At 44.8% G+C, this 16,493-nt stretch overlaps 1 protein-coding gene across 1 annotated transcript in view; it reads right to left on the bottom strand.

The window, feature by feature from the left end:
* IRX6 (iroquois homeobox 6) overlaps window positions 1-15,658 on the bottom strand; it is a 20,614-nt gene extending 4,956 nt beyond the window's left edge. Inside the window, exons 1-6 of the mRNA XM_042437782.1 lie at window positions 15,614-15,658; window positions 11,272-11,533; window positions 9,689-9,696; window positions 8,241-8,356; window positions 6,424-6,731; window positions 4,823-5,449 (exon numbers count right to left, since the gene is read on the bottom strand). Of these exons, the coding sequence (XP_042293716.1) occupies window positions 4,823-5,449; window positions 6,424-6,731; window positions 8,241-8,356; window positions 9,689-9,696; window positions 11,272-11,533; window positions 15,614-15,658 (1,366 nt within the window). The remainder of the gene's footprint in view (window positions 1-4,822; window positions 5,450-6,423; window positions 6,732-8,240; window positions 8,357-9,688; window positions 9,697-11,271; window positions 11,534-15,613) is intronic.
* Window positions 15,659-16,493: the final 835 nt, after the last annotated feature.

The following is a 16,493-nucleotide window of genomic DNA, read 5'->3' as shown; positions in this document are numbered from 1 at the left end:
AAAGAAAGTGCTGTTTCCTATGCAATTCACCCACATGTGAATTTTGTGCATGATAAGTACTCAATTACAGCACTTTCTGCATAGGAAACTTTTCCCCCCTTGGGCAAGAAATAACACTTCTGTGTAGAAATTTTACTTCCTGCACAGAAAAAGTTGTTTTCTCAAACAACAAACAACCAACAACCAAGTGTGGATTTTGTACTGAATTAGTCCCGAACCTCTAAGATTCTCATCCTCCCAGGATTCTTCTCATCAGACTTTCTTGACAGTCTTTCAACTATTATTTCCATCCCTAGTCAGTGATGTTTTATTATTCAAATGCCCAACATGTTTCAGTCTATTAATATTTTGAGGCCTTTGTCAGCAGGCAAAGAAAGACGAAGAGCAATGGTAAATGTGCATTGCAATGGAGACTGCAGAAACCTATCCAAAGAGAAGCATCTGCAGAAATGTCTGATGAAATGTCTCTAATACACCTTCCTGCAAGATTCTCTGTGTCTGTGTACATACATTTAATGATATATAATACTCTCTCTCACACACACATATACACACACAAGCACAAACACACACATATATGGAAGGTTATCAGTTTTATTTTGTCTATTAGAGCTGTTGCTGCAATATGTTGGTTGCATTCAGGAACAGAGTTGGTCAATAGTACTGACAACCAGAATATCAGCAACACCTTCAAGCCATATAATTCATAACGTATCATTCATAACCTCCTCTTCTCTCATTCTCATTCTCTATTACACACACACACTTACACACATACATGTATCTGTTAGTAAGTTGTTTTGGAGATAGTTTCATCAGACGTTGCCGCAGATAGATTTTTCTCTATCACTCAGTACCATTATTTGAACGACTTTGCACTTTGTGATGTTTACATACCTTTATTTATTCACTGCTCTTTATTTTTTAATGTCCCCCAGAAGAAGGCTTGAAAATATTGCTATGCCAGGCATTTTAATAATGAAAGATCACTACATAGCATCCTTGCAGTTGCATGTTCTCCTGGTTTTTGTTTGTCTGTTTTCATTTTCAGAATATAAATATAACAACTAAAAGAACAAAACAACCCTGGTGCTAAAGCAACATCAAAAGAAGATGTAAAATCAAACGGTAAAATCAAAGGGTAATAAAAGGAATCTTGTCTTCTAACACAACAAGGCAAAATGGTAAATGTCATTGTCCCTTGCATACAAAATGTACCTTCTCTAGACCTAGACACATTTTAATGCCATAATAATATTTAACAAAGAGGGGACAATAGAATAAATAATGCTTGTTAAAATTAAAGAAAACGAAGGGAACTTCTTTCAGAGTTTGCCTTGACCTTAGGGCAATAGTTACTTTGATCTAAGACCCTCATATTTCTGCAAAAGCTGGAATTCTAACACAATCTCATACATGATTACTCAGAATTATGTTCACCTCTGTCTGATATAACTTAGGTATTGTACATAGGATTTCAGCCTCTGTGGGTCCCAGTACCAAATTTGGAGCTGAAATGAATTTGGAAGAAATGAAGATCACAAGGATCCTTCTTTTAAACTGCTTCCTTTTTCAAAAAAAAAGTAACAAAGCATGAAGAAAACATCAGAAAATGTATAAAAACCCTACCATCTCCCAATCTCACCTGGGGGAAAGAAATGTTTTGCTATCATCCATTTTTTAATGCATGTGTGTGTGTGAGAGAGAAAATAAAGAAAGCAAAGATTGACATCTCTAGTCCTATTCAGATGTTCTAGTTCTGTCATTTAATAAATACATGTGAAGAAGTACGCTGGCCCACCTCCAGACCAACCTCTACCTGATGGAAATGATGCCCAGGGGGATGTAATTTAATATGGTTTCTCCTGTTCATAAATCCAGGAAAACCACAATTGGAAAAGTTTGGCTTAAGTCGGTTTCAAAGGGGCACTCAAGTGAATCCGTTCCACAACAGCAAAGAATTTGGGGGAACTAGTGGCGGCTTTAAGACCAAAAGATTCATGTGAGTTGTATATATATTTTGAGGTTGAAGGCTTTCATGGTCAGCATCCATAGTAATTTGTGGGTTTTTCGGACTATGTGACCATGTTCTAGAAGAGTTTATTCCTGATGTTTCGCCAGCATTCTCTGAAGATGCCAGCCACAGATGCTGGCGAAACGACAGGAATAAACTCTTCCAGAACATAGCCACATAGCCCGAAAAACCCACCCAAAAACTATGTATTTTTTTGTTGGTTGTGGGTATTTAACTGAAAAGAAACTATGGCGCGGTACAGAGCACCAAAAAGAGGCACCACCCCGGTGCCAGTCTTTGCTCCGCAGGAGCGCTGCAGCAACCAAATTGTGTGGCGCTGCTGTGGAGCAAAAAAGGAGTGCCTGGAAGCGACTCCTTTTTGTAGTGCTGCTGCGATGCCGCAAAGCGCCAGAGATGGCACAATGACGTCGTAGCTGCGCCACCCCATTTGGAAGTGGTGTAGCTGCAACGTCATCATTACGCATCCCATCTGGTGGGTGTGCCACAGCTGTGGCACATCCATGATGTGCGAGGGTTGCCGGGCATGTGGGAGCTCTGCCCATCAGGCAACCCTCGCATGTGATGAGGGTGCCGCAAAGGCCCATCTGTTCTGGGCCTATAGGACTACCCACTTTGGGTTTTGGCCCTGGCCGTGACTGGCATGTGACTTCCCAATTTCAGTAATGAGGAGTCCCTTAGACGGAAAAAAGGTTCCATCACACATGCATCAGTTTAAGCTATAAAGCACTGGATTGGCTACCCACATGTTTAATGCTGGTGGCCAAACACTGATCAGCAAGACCTACAGCACTATATAAATAATAATAATAACAGTAACAGTAACAATAACAACAACAACAACAACAACAACAATAATAATAATAATAATAATAATAATAATAATAGAGGAGGATATGGAGAACAAAAATTAACAAAATTAATAAAATAAAAAATAGCCAATACTGTATGTTAAATAGCTAGAATGCTATTTAGAACGTTTGTATATGAAATAAGGGGAAAGGACTATTCTTGTGATAGATAACTAAACAGATCAGAGACATCTTTTCATGACTTTTTCATGACATCTCAGGCTTGTTTATGGTCCAAATTGGTGTCTAGATGTCTGCAATTATCCAAAATAACGAATGCTGGAATGCCATGCTGGGACAGTAAGTGAAAACAGTTCTGAGAAGGGGGATAGATGGGCATCCACATGGGTTTCAAAATGTATACATTTCTGTAACCAATGAGTGAACAAAATGTGTCCATGTTTAAATTCTATGCACCAATCAATGTATATTTTGGAAGTTCTTTGTTTGAATATCTATAAAAGAGGTAGATCATTTGTTGTTCTGGACTTCAGATTTTTAGGAAGGTATTTCTCTGAAGCCAGCCGGCTAATAAAATTTTCCGACTTTCTTGACTTCTGGCTCTCCCTGATTGTTTCCTGGAATATCTGCAATATAATAACAATTTCCTGAAAAGTACCCTTCAGGTTTTAAAGGCAACCTAGGACAGGGAGTCTTGGAGATGTCCCATCCACATGGTTGCCATGGATTGAGATTAGCTCGAGAGTAGCTAACAACAACAACAAAAGTCTGTTCCTCCTTTCCCCCAATACACACACAATAAACCTGTAGACTGGATCAGTGAGAACACAACTCTGGGAATATGAACATATCTTCACCAGTGAGTAACACAGAATGCATGACAGCTGACACCTGACTGAAGATAGTGCTGTTAGGCCTCATGTTTAATTCTTCTTCCCCCATACATATAATGTCTCACAATGGCTTTCCCCTGTAATATCATCACAGCTTCTACATGCTCTGTCATACCTCAAGCTCATCACAGTTCACTGTATCCTGAAAATTATCTGGGAAACATATGGATTCACCATACTTTCTGACATGTCACAAATGAAACTCAGAAAAAATCTGGCCAAACAACACCGAGGTGTGATCATGACAAAGAAAGATATTAATGAGGAAGAACATGCAAGCTAAAAGAGAAGCTTCAGCAGTTTTCTTTTTCATGAACCTACTGGGATGGGTAAGAGTCTGTCCTTCTTCTATTCTCTCCTCTTCCCCCATCTGATGGTTTATCTGAGTGCAAACAATGTTGACATTTTGCACTCAATTTGCAACAATTGAAGGAAGTTGAGGACAAAGGGGGGAAGAAGGGGAGGAAAGAGAGACTGGGACATTTTAAAAGTAGTTGAAAATGGGATGAAAGAGGATTAATGGAGATAGCTGGAAGGTGTGGATTCACATGTAGCCATTGTGAAGTGACCAGGTCACCAGAATTTCACGCTAGGGTTCCATTTTTGTTTCTGTGTTTGATGTATCAACTTTCTGATGATATTGATCACTTGCCTGACTATTCTGACATGTTATAATTTCCATCACTTGGACTAATCCACACCTCAAAACAGTTGTGTGTGTAAGTGTGTGGTGAGTGGGTGGGTGGTGTTAGCCAGCCACCATCTTGGTAGTGAACCACTGCAAATGCAGTTGATTCACTCTTAGTATATAAAGAAGTTGAAGGAAACTTCTGAGTCACTTGGCCACCTCAAAATAGTTGTGTGAATCCACCTAATGGCCAAAGTTCTGTTGAAATATATTGTCCTCATTTATGTTTCAGAATTCACAGAAGAGGTTAACTGGGTTCCCTTCTAAGGGAGAAAGTTTGGGGGCAGAAAGTTGATGGCAGTGATGGAGTTTTGCAAACCAAGTGAACTTCCTTTTAACAAACACAGCTTTACTTTTGGGTAAGGAAAGACAGGGCAATTTGCAGAAGGGTAGCTACCTTCAGCTCCGGTTGCATATTGACAGGTCTCTCCCAGCATGGGGTATGAAGCATAGTTTAGCGAGATGGACTGCAGGTTGAAAGTTGAATTCTTAAAGATCTTGGCTGGCTGTGCCAACTCTTCCAAGGCTTTGTCATGGATGGGCTGAGTCCTCACAAGGCCTCCCAGTGGCCTCCCCTCGCTGCACTGTCCACCGGCCCCAGGTAGCCTTCCCCTGAGCACCAAACAGTCAGGGCTTTCTGTCCTTTGGGCAGAATTGCTGGTGGGTCCCACAATGACGTTGGCTCCTGCAGTATGGGCTAATGACCAGATCCTGGGTTTTTCTGGAGCTTCGTAAGGTTGGACTTGACTTCCAAGGCTGCCCACCAAGGTGGCTCCCTTATGGCCAAGAAAATCCCCTGTAACCGTAGAGTCCACCTTGGCACAGGGAAAGGCATGGAAATGGCCTGATGGGGTCAAGTTGCAGCTGGTTTTCTGAGACTCAGCCAAGGTGTTGCTGCCGATGAGGAGGGCTTCTTGCTGTGGATGCTTTAGCTCAGAGACTGCCTTGATCTCTGGATCCTCTTCTTCCATATCCTCTAGATCACTCAGTCGTAACTCCTTTTCTTCTTTGCAGCTTTTAGGATCTGTATTTCAGAATAAAACCCAGAAGGGACAGATTGAGTATAAACAAGAAGGAAGGTAAGTTCATTGCAAGCAGGCCTTGTGCAAGTATCTTTGGGGTTTTATGTGATTAGTGCAGAATAGAAACAGTACTACTAGTAGCAAGTACTACTATTAACAAGGAGTACTGGTAATAATGTATTGATTTTCTCTTTTTTCCATCCATGATATGTCAACTAAATTCTATGCTAGATGAGAGATGCAAGATAAATATGCTAAATATGCACATTACTCTCACAATATGCTGTATGTGTTAGGATTCCATTATCACCCCTCTTTTAAATAGTGGGAGTCATAATGGTAAAGAGGAGAACACCTTTATTAAGATGTATTCTACCTTAGGTTACTGGCTGTTGTGGGTAAAATGACAAGGTTTCATGTGAGATCTGATCTGTGATAAGATGGTTGGAGTATGGGCAGAATCACATACAAACACCCATCTTTATTTACTGTCCCAGTGGAAGAAGATGTGATGACTAGAGATGCAATTCTTCCTTAATTCTGTAAGAAGTAATTTCTGCAGTTTTGCCTGCTGCGATATAAAGTCTTCGAAAACCGCACAGTTTTTGAAGCCTATTTGCAGTTCAGTATTTATTCTACACAAAATTCACAGATAGCATATTTCTAATCAGAAATATTGCATACAGGATATGCTGTTTCCTTTTGCAGGAAATACTGTTTTCTGTGTAAAGAAAAAGAAAAATATCTATAGGAGTAACCAACAGGATGCAAGCCATGGCATGCCATTGGGTACTGCTGTTTTCCATGCTTGTTTGTGGGATCCCTGGAGAGATCTAGATACCCATCAAGTAGGGTACAGAACTCAAGACTAGGAGGACCTTTGAGCTAATTCAGCTGGGCTCCTGTGACCACTGTTTTCCATTGTTGAGGGAAGGAAAAACAAAATAACATTGATCTCATTACTTCCCACTCATACCTTTGTCTTCAGTTTCACTGCCACAGTCTTCTCCATTCCTTCTACTATCCTCTCTCCTCTCTTCTCCTGCTTTATTTTTGGGGGACCAGGTCATCTTGTTCTCCTTCTTGAGTCGCCGCCGGGCATTGGCAAACCAAGTGGAAACCTGAGTGAGGGTCATCTTGGTGATGATGGCCAGCATGATCTTCTCCCCTTTGGTTGGGTAGGGGTTCTTCCGGTGTTCATACAGCCATGTCTTCAGAGTGCTGGTGGTCTCTCGGGTGGCATTCTTGCGTCTGGCTGAGCTGCTGAAATCCACTGTTCCATACCTGGTGGAGAGATACCACTAAATTGGAATAACCCACTTTGCCAGGCAAGATGTAGACCTGTTTAAATTTCAGTTTTTAGAATAAACAAGAATTCTGTATAACTTGGAAGCTGCTCCCAGATCAAAAAAGGCATTAAGCCCATAAGTGCAGTGTGGTCCTTTCCTTAATCAGAGTTAAGCCATACTATGATCAGTCAGGTTTACTGTCTTGTAAGACCGTTTCTGAGCTAAGACTGCAATCCTCAACATCAGACATGGGCAACTTTAGGGAGTGGGCAATGGTCGATTTCCCCTCTCAGATCTCTCCAGAGCAAGCCCAAAGACCTCTTCTTCTCTGCTTCTCTGCAGTCCCTCTCAAAATGGTGGCAGGAAGTGAAGGTGTGTTACTTTCTGTCACTATTTTGAGAAGGACTGCAGAGAAAAATGGTGGTATTTGGGGACAGAACCTACTTCTGGGGTATTTTTGGAGGTGAGGGAAGGAGGCATGGGAAGGAGTTCCTGCATGGTTTGGGGACAAAAAAATCACCCCAAAAATGCATTTATTGTTTTTGAAATGGAGATTGAGTTTCTTTGCATCATTTCTGCAATGCAGATGCAGCCCTAGGCTGGATGCTGCCATCCTTTGCAACTGTGGAAATAAGCCATTGAGCCATGGCCATTAAAGCAGAGATAAACTGCATTTCTGCAGTGCAGATGCAACCCTAGAATGGTCATGTCACTCTTTGCAACTGTGGAAACAAGCCCTTGAGCCATAGCAATTAAAGTGGTACCAAATGGCATTATTTCTATGGTGTAGATGCAGTGCCTAGAATGACAACTCCACTCTTTTGCAAGTGTGGAAATAAACCAGTGAGCCATGGCAGTTAAAGCAGTACCAAACTACATCATTTCTGCAATGCAGATGCAGATGCAGCCCTAGATGGAAGCTGCCTTCCTTTGCAACTGTGAAAATAATCCACTGAGTCATGGAAGTTAAAGCGATACCAAGCAGCATAATTTCTGCAATGCAGATTGAGCCCTGGAATGGTAGTTTCACTCTTAGTAACTGTGGAAACAAGGCCTTGAACCATGGCAATTAAAGTGGTACCAAACTGCATCATTTCTGTGGTGTGGATGCAACACCTAGAATGACAGCTCCACTCCTTCGCAAGTGTGGAAATAATTCATTGAACCATGGCAGTTAAAGCAGTACCAAATGGCATCATTTCTGCAAAGTGGATCCAGCACTTAGAATGATAACTCCACTCTGTTGCAGCTGTGGGAATAAGTCATTGAGCCATGGAAATTAAAGTGGTACCAAACTGCATCATTTCTGCAATGTGGATGCAGCACCTAGAATGGAAACTGCACCCCTTTGCAGCAGGCAGAGGCAATAAAGGACCTCAACTGGGGAGGACTCTTCCCTATCCACTCCTCTTCTTTGAGTGTAATGCAGTGAAAGCATGACACATGTCTACGCATGCACATGGAGGAAATGCCACAAGTTGGAAAGGCTCAAAAGAGCTGTTACCTGTCATACTGGTATTGCCCAAAGGTGGGCTCATAGGTGTAGTAAGCAGCTGCTGTGGGCTGCGCAATCCCCGCATGCAAAGCAGAAGAGCCCTCCTTGATCTCGTACTGGGAGTTCTGTAAAAGAGATTCAAAAGACTTTTTGGTTCTTTTTCCCCTTCCAGATTTCCAAAGAGAAAGCCTCTCATCTGCCTCCTCTGTTCCCCGCCACAGTGCCATTCTACCCTCCCAACACACAGCCCTGACTTGCTGCCACACTGCAGGATTCATCCAGATTGAGACTGCTTTAACTGCTAGGACTCCATCCTATGGGATTTGCACTTTTGTTGGGATCCCAGAGTGCTCTGGACAGCTCACAAAAGAAGGAAACCCAGAATTCCATAGTCTTGCACCCTGGCAATTCAAGAGGTGTTAAACTGCATTCATTTTATTTCTCAAAACTCTGCTTTCTCTCCCTTTGGCTGCATCTGCACTGCAGAATTGATCCAGGTTGACATGGCATTAACTACCATGGCTCTATAATCTCTGGCAGAGAAGGCTAAATTGATAAATCCCAGAATTCTATAGCATTGCACTGTGGCAGTTAAAGCGGTGTCAAACTGCATTCATCCTGCAGCGTAGATGCAGCACTATGCCAAACTCCTTTTTTTCCCCCTTTGACATTGGAGTCCCCAATCAGGATTAACAACTAAATGGACTCCCAGATAAGTAAATAGGGCTATGGCTACAAACACAATCCTATGCACACTTCTCTGTGTATGTGCTATGTGCCTTCTGCAGGTTTACTGTGTTTGTGTTGGGGGCAGGAGGAACAGTCATATTTTTGTTGTTGTTGTTGTGTGCCTTCCAGTTGTTATGGTGACCCTAAGACAATCCTGCCACTGGGTTTTCTTGGCAAGATATGTTTAGAGGGGGTTTGGACTGTACCTCCTGTTGAGGCTGAGAGAGTGTGACTTGACCAAGTCCACCAAACCCTGATCTCCAGATTCCTAGTCTAACACCACTTATGGCCCCATACCTCCCTGAGTAAATTCCAGGTGAATTCACAGGGACCTCAGGAAAACTTGGGCAAAAGTTCCTCTTTTTTTGGCATCACAGCATAATGTGGGCTGGAGGATTCTGGGGATTGTTATGGGAGAAAAGGATCCCCCCCCCCACACACACACACTATGCCTTGAGCAGATGAACAGACATCCACACATTTGGAGGTCAGTTGGGATTTTTGCTTTTTATGAGACTTTACACATCTGCAGGGTGTAAAGGTGAGCACCTAAATACACTTCCTAAAAAGTAAAGTTTATTTGCTTCAGAGCAGACATAGCTTCCGATATCGACAGAAACCCTAGAAACAGGAAGACACACATATCGATCTGATCGAGCGATCTAGCTGTCACACACAACACACACACACACACACACACACACACAGTCTCATAGTTTTATCCATACCACAGCAGCTAGCATGATATGAAAACATACACATGTTCAGACACATGCTCGAGACATATATATGGATATATATAAGGTATAGTAGGGGGGTGATAGATAGATATATAGCAACACACACATATCTAGTATAGAAACACACACGTCATGCATATGATAGTATATGGAGGATGCACACACACACGCATATATAAAACACATAATCATATATATAATAATATATATTATAATGGATTACACACACACACAACACACACATTCATATATGATATGCAGCAAACACGAGGACACCAGCTTATAAAACACATACTCATACACACACACTCAGATATATATAGATATAGTACACACACGTCATTATATGCAGTACACACAATCTATATAAAACACACACACTCATATACACTACAGGCACACGGGCATAGTATAACACACAATACATGATATAACACACACACACACATAAAACACATACCATAAACATATGACATAGATGTTTGCTTGGGTTGAAGAGAGAGGCAGCATGGTTTGAGTGTTGGACCAGGGACACGGGGAGACCTAGGGTTCAAATCCCTGCTTAAAGTAAGGCGACACAACAACAGCAAGCAGGCAGATACTATACAATACTGTCTGAATCCTGATGTTACATCCTTTCATGCAGCCTTCCTTCCTTCTTTTCCCCACCATTCGAAGTCATGCAAATATAGGTTATAAACTGCTTCGTTGGCAGAGAACAGACTCTCCCCCACTCCTACTTTTTCATTATTATTTTACTTTTTAAGAAAAAAAAATATGAGTGGCAAAATTCTTGCAGAACAGGGGAGAGAGGAGAGGCTAAATTGAGTCATGCATTGTTGAGTCTGAAATCTTTTATACTCCCTTCGCTAGACCTCAGTCCCATGCAAGTTTAGTAGGGGATTACTTCTTCTGAGCAGACATGGATAGGAGCGTTGGCCTTAGTATTCAGGAAAGGTGGAAGAATTCGGATGGGGTGTAATTTATCGATGGTACAATGGCCGTTACAGAAACTGGGGAGAAGAAAATGGAGGGAAGGAAAATGATTTAATGAGTAATAAATGGTGGCTCCAGAGACTAGGAATACAGGAGCAATGGATCAAACTAAGGAAAAGAGATTCAACGCACAGTAGGAGGTGGGTGTGCTGTTGATTGGGTCTTCTGCAGGGCAGCAGGGGTTGGATTGGGATGACCTTTGGGATCTCTTCTAACTTTAGGATTCGAGGATTCAATGAATGAAATATCCCCTCCCCCCCTTTGAATATCTGAAAGGATGGAGTCATGTGAGGTTGGAGCAAGCTTGTTTGCTCTGCTGCTCCAGAGACTAAGGCATGGAGCCAATGGATTCAAGCTACAGGAAAGGAGGTTTCCACCTAAAGGTAGAAGAACCTCCTGATAACAAGAACCTTCTTTGGAGGTCTGTGACGCAGGGGGCTGCGTTGGTTGTGTGCCTTCCTGGTTGGACTGATTGACCGCTGGGGGTCTCTTCCATTGCAGGATGCTCAAGGAGAGAGCCACTCTGACTGGCCTGGGCTTGCCAGGGGCTTTGTGCCAGGGGTCCATTCACTCACCAGGGGGGTAATAGAGAGCGGAGGGCTCTGCGGCGCCGTAAGGGAGGTAGTTGGCGTAGCCTTGGCTGGCGGAGGCGCGGCAGCTGCGTAAGGGCCCCCGTATCCCCAGCGGCGGTCTCGTAGGGAAGGGCAGCAGAAGGGGGGCCGGCTGCGAAGAGGAGCCGAGGAAGAGGGAGGAAGGGAGGGAGGCGGAGGAGCGGAGGCCGAGCGCGGGGGACGCGAGTCGCACAAGTGGCGCTGGAGTGGCTGAGACGAAGAAGACCTGAAGGGCAGAGGGGAAAGGGTTGGGTTTAGCACAAAGGAAGAAGGAAGAAAAGGGAAGAGGAAGAGGGTGAGCGGAGAGGGGAGGGCCGGAAGGACGGAAGGAAGGAAGGAAGCAGTGAGGAAGGAAGGAAGGAGGAGAAAGAGGGGGAGGAGAGGATGGGAGGGGAGGGAGGGTGAGAGAGGGGAGAGAGGGAGAGGGAGAGGTTAGTGAGGTAGAGCGGGAGAGGGGAGGGGGGTAGCGAGACGGAAGAGTGGAGGGGAGAAGATTGAGAGGGAGGGATGGCAGGAAGTTCGATGGAGGGAGGGGTAGAGGCGAGGGTTTGAGGGTGGAGGAGGGATGAGAGGGGAGAAGAGGGAGGGGGCGGGAGAGCGAGGGCGTGGCGGGACGGAGGGGAGGGCGGAGAGTGGAGTGAGAGTGAGGGCGAGAGAGGGAAGGGAGGGAGGGAGGGAGAGAGAGGTGAGGGAGGGATGGAGGGAGAGGGAGGAGAGGCGGGAGGGAGGGAGCGAGAGGGAGGGAGGGACTTGAGGAGAGAGGAGGGAGGGACGGGGGAGAGCGGGAGAGAGGGAGGGAGGGAAGGAGGGATGCGGGAGGGTAGGTGAGGGAGGGAGAGAGGGGAGGGGAGGGAAGGGGGGGGGGGGGAGAGGGCAGGGAGCGGAAGGGCGAGAGGGAGGGAAGTGGCGGGAAGGACGAGGGAGGGAAGGAGGAAGGAGAGCGAGAGAGAGAAAAGGGGAAGGAAGGAAGGAAGGAGCGGGAGAGGAAGGAAGGAGAGGAAAGAAGGAGAGTTAGAAAGAAACGGACAGAAGGGAGGGGGGAGGGAAGGAGGAAGAAGAAAGAAAAGGAAAGGAAGGAAAGAAGGAAGAAGAAAGAGCAGAAAAGGAAGGAAAAGAAGAGGAGAAGGAGAGAAGGAAAGAGTGAACGAAGATCAGAAAGATAGAAGAATAAGGAAAAGAAAGAAAAGAAAGAAAGAAGAACGGAAGGAAGGAATACTAAGGAAGGAAAGAGGAGAGAGAAAGGAAGAAGGAAGGAGGTGGAGGAAGGAAGAAGAAAAACAGAGAAGAGAGAGCTGGGGAGGAAGGAAGGAAGGAGGAAGGAAGGAAGGAAGGAAAGGAAGGAAGGAAGGAGAGGAGAGACGAGAAGAAATGTGAGGAGAGGCTGGGTTCAACTGCAGGAAATAATCCACTTCACACTGCTTTAACAGCCATGGGCTTCCTTTAGAAATCCTAGGACTTGGAGTTTATTGTGGCACCAGAGCTCTTGACAGAGAAAGCTAAAGATCTAGCAAAGCAAAACATTCCCAGGTTCCATAGCCTGTGCCATGGCAGTTAAGGAACAGTGTCAAAAATGTGGGTTATTTCTGGCAGTGCAGGTGCAGCATCTGGGAAGAAAAAGAAGTGTGTAAGTTAGTAGGTGGATGCAAACGTGGGCAACAAAATTGGCCTCCGAGGCTGCTTTGGAGAGGTCTCTTCAAAATCTCCATACCCACCTTTTTCTGGCCCCCCCAAAATGGGATGGATTGCTGTTCTGGAAGCCTCTGGGTGGCATATATTTGCCCCCGTAGGTTTTCTGGCCTGGTATGTTCTCTTTACCATACAAATAAAATCTATTTTTGAGATCCAGAGTATGTTGTTGTCATTTGACTATGCCCAAAGGGTTACCAGACATGCAAGTGGCTTTGAACTTGCTCAGTTGCCCACTCTGGCATATAAAATAGGGGGCAGATTGTTTGTTTGCTGTTGCCTCAAGTCGTTTCCAATTATGGTGCCCCTAAGGTTAACCTATTGTGGGGTTCCTTGGCAAGATTTCTTTGAAGGGGTTTGCCATCCTTTGAGGCTTGAGAGAGTGTGACTCATCTAAGGTCCACCCAGTGAGTTTTCATGGCCAAGAGTCATAGTGCACAGTTCAAACCACTACACCACTGATAAATATGGTAAAGAGGAAGGTGGGGAGGAAGACCAGGACATTTTTTCTCCTAGGCTTAGTGAAGAAACCAATTGACCAAGGATGGGAGATGGGCATTATATCTGGCATTGTCTACTGACAAGGAAATGGCCCTTCTAGCAAAATGGATGGAACAGAACAGTCAGAGGAAAGAAAGGCGAGAAAGAAGGGGGAAAGGCTGGGAAAGGGGAAAGGTTTGTTGTTGTTTTGCAAGGCATGACAAAAGGAAAACTTCCAAGAGAAACTACACAAAAACAGATCGCACCCTCCTGATCCCTCTGGATGAAGAAGAAATGTTATAAGAGAAGGAGGACGGAAATGCCATCTTTGCAACTAAATTAAGACATCACCCTTTCTACAAACTATCAGGTGGGACAGGGGCCCCAATCTTTTTAGGTGTGGAAAGCTCAACGTTTGTTGTTATTACTTTTGCCTATGTGGAAGGGACTCCCCTCCATCCACTCCTCACTGAAGAAACCTGAAATGGAAGACTAGGATCTCAGAGATGGCTTCCCAGTGTCTGGTGTTACTTACTCCCAAAGTAAGCCTGCCTTAGAATAGATCACCCAGGCTATCTCCATTCTTCCTGGAGGACTGGCTTATATTTCCCATGCAAAGGAACTTGTTCGTCCCTGCAAGGCTAACAGTGCCCAAGAATCTGCAGCCTAAACTGGTCCCTAGGCTTGGTCTATTCTTCTTCAGTTGCATGTCAAATATTTCTAAGTGCTTGATCCTTTTAGACCTTCCTGATCGATAATTTAGGTGCCCCAATTCATGGGACTCTTTTTGAGGGAATGGTGGTGTGTCTACTTTTGCCGAATCCTTTTTGGGGATTTGTTAGTTTTACCAGATCATCTTGGGAGGGAGGTCTAGTTTGACAGATTCATTTGGGGATCTAGCTTTCAGTTGTGGGATCCCTAAAAGCGTTGTTGGGGGCGGTGAGTGGGGGATAGGGCGAAGAAGGCGATTGGATAGGAGGAGCGGTATTAGATGCAAAATCAACCCTGCAGAATATTCCCCCCCCCCTTTTTCCAAAAAGCAAAAGAGCCAAAAGGAGAAAGTAATTCCACAAGGAAGAGAGAAGGTGGGCTGCTTCATGAACTCAGGTGCACAGAAAGGTTCCCAGCGGAAAAATAAATTATGGATCCGGGTTTCAGCAGCCAAACCAGGGGTAGCTTTGCAGTCTGCGCGCGCTATATAAGATAGATAAATTAGATGGCATTTACTGTCTTTTCGGTGGAATCTCTCCAACTCTTGCCCACAGGGGAGGAAAGGGAACCAATAATATAGGGCGAGAACGGGACGAGAGATTGAAAGCGGATATAGTGGGGTTAAACTGGGATCAAGGCGAGAGAACCCCCAGAAGCTGCCCATCTCATGTTGGACTGAAACTATTTACTCAGACGCTTCAGCCCCATTGCAAACGCGGGATTTACCCCCAAGTAAAGTGTTGCCTCGTAGGGTCTCCAGCCACATGGTACTATAAATAGGTCTACTTTGCAAGTGCAAATGCCTTCGGATCGCTACAAGAGCTGATGCGTACCAAGTTTGATTTTCAAGTTCAAGGACAGGATTTGAGGAAAGCAAACAAGCAAACAAACCAAAAAACCCCCCCTCCACAAGCAAAAACTCTTAACTACACCAATCTTGTAATCTCCCAGCAAGAAACCCTCTAAAGAGATTTTTAATTTGGAAAGCAAAAGCAGATTTGCAGAAAAGGAGAACGGTCAGGATCTCTTTTTTGCAATCCCAACACGTGAATTTGCAGCCAAGAATAGGCGTGTGAATCAAAACATCAGGCTTACAGTCCTTCTGCATGTCTTCCTGGGCGTCAATGTCACTTGGAGAGGGGGGGGAAGTCTTACTCTTGAGTTAAAAAGGACAGTACAAGCCGTGCTCCACAAAACAGCCCGCAAAAAACCCATTCCCTCAAAGACGCACTCCTTTAAACCGTGCGTAAAGCGCGCCGACTGCCAGCAAGACAGACAAAAAATAAAGAGTTTTTTTTTCCTTTTCAAGAAGGCTCCACACTTGAATTGACACCCCCCCCAACTCCACCTCACCCCACCCCAAAACCAACCCTCCCCATTAAAAGAAGAAAACGGAAAAGAAGAAGAATGATGAATGTCTTCCACTTACCTGAGAAGATGTGCTGTAAGGGTACCCAAGCTGCGAAAAAGACATCCTTGCTTGCCAGCGGTTTGTTTTGCAGGGATTTATTATTATTTGGAGAACGAGGGGGGATAGTGGGGGAGCGAATGGGAAGAAGACGAGAGCCCCCCTTTTTTCTTTTCCCTCCCCAGATCTTATATGCCCCCCTTCTTGCCCCGCCTCCTCCTCCACCTCCATCCCACTTATAATTTATTATGGGGAAGGATGGAATGCCTTGGCTTGCATCTCTCTCCCCCCCTTTCACCAGATGAGCGTCAATGGGGAGATCAGGCATCATGGAGGAGGAGAGGAGGAGGAAGATCGCCCTGATCCAAGCCCCCCAGCTCCCAAAGCCCCCCATTCTGAAGGAGCCAAGCGAGGAGGAAGGAGGAAGGAAGGAAGGAGGAAGGAAGGAAAGGAGTGGGAGATCCTGGGAGGAGGCTAGCCAGCTGGAGGAAGAGACTAGGAGAGTCCACCAAGGGGCGGGGAAAATCTTTCTCTTCCGAGGGGGAAAGAAAGTTGCCTTGGAAAAAAGGGGAGGATTTGGAGAGGAGGAGTTTGCTGAGAAGGAAGGGGGAGCACCAAGGAAAGGGGTATAGATGGAGTGAAGGTGGGGAAGGTGGGGATTTCCCGACGGTGGAGCTCTGTGGAGGCGGTTGGGCTTGCTGCATTGGAGGGAATGGTTGTGGGATTTGCTCCCCCTTTCCTTATTATTATTATTATATTTATATATTTATTAGTCTCTCCTCTCCTCTTTGGAAGCAAGTGACGTCAGGAGTAACCAGTGATGGGGATGAGGATCATCATCATCCTTCTTCATCACTGGGTTTATCCTCATTCTTCTTCTTTGGGATTTACTCATCCTTCC

The sequence above is a fragment of the Sceloporus undulatus genome, chromosome 8, assembly GCF_019175285.1.
Source record: "Sceloporus undulatus isolate JIND9_A2432 ecotype Alabama chromosome 8, SceUnd_v1.1, whole genome shotgun sequence".
NCBI lineage: Eukaryota > Metazoa > Chordata > Lepidosauria > Squamata > Phrynosomatidae > Sceloporus > Sceloporus undulatus.
This window is presented reverse-complemented; position numbering and strand designations above follow the sequence as displayed.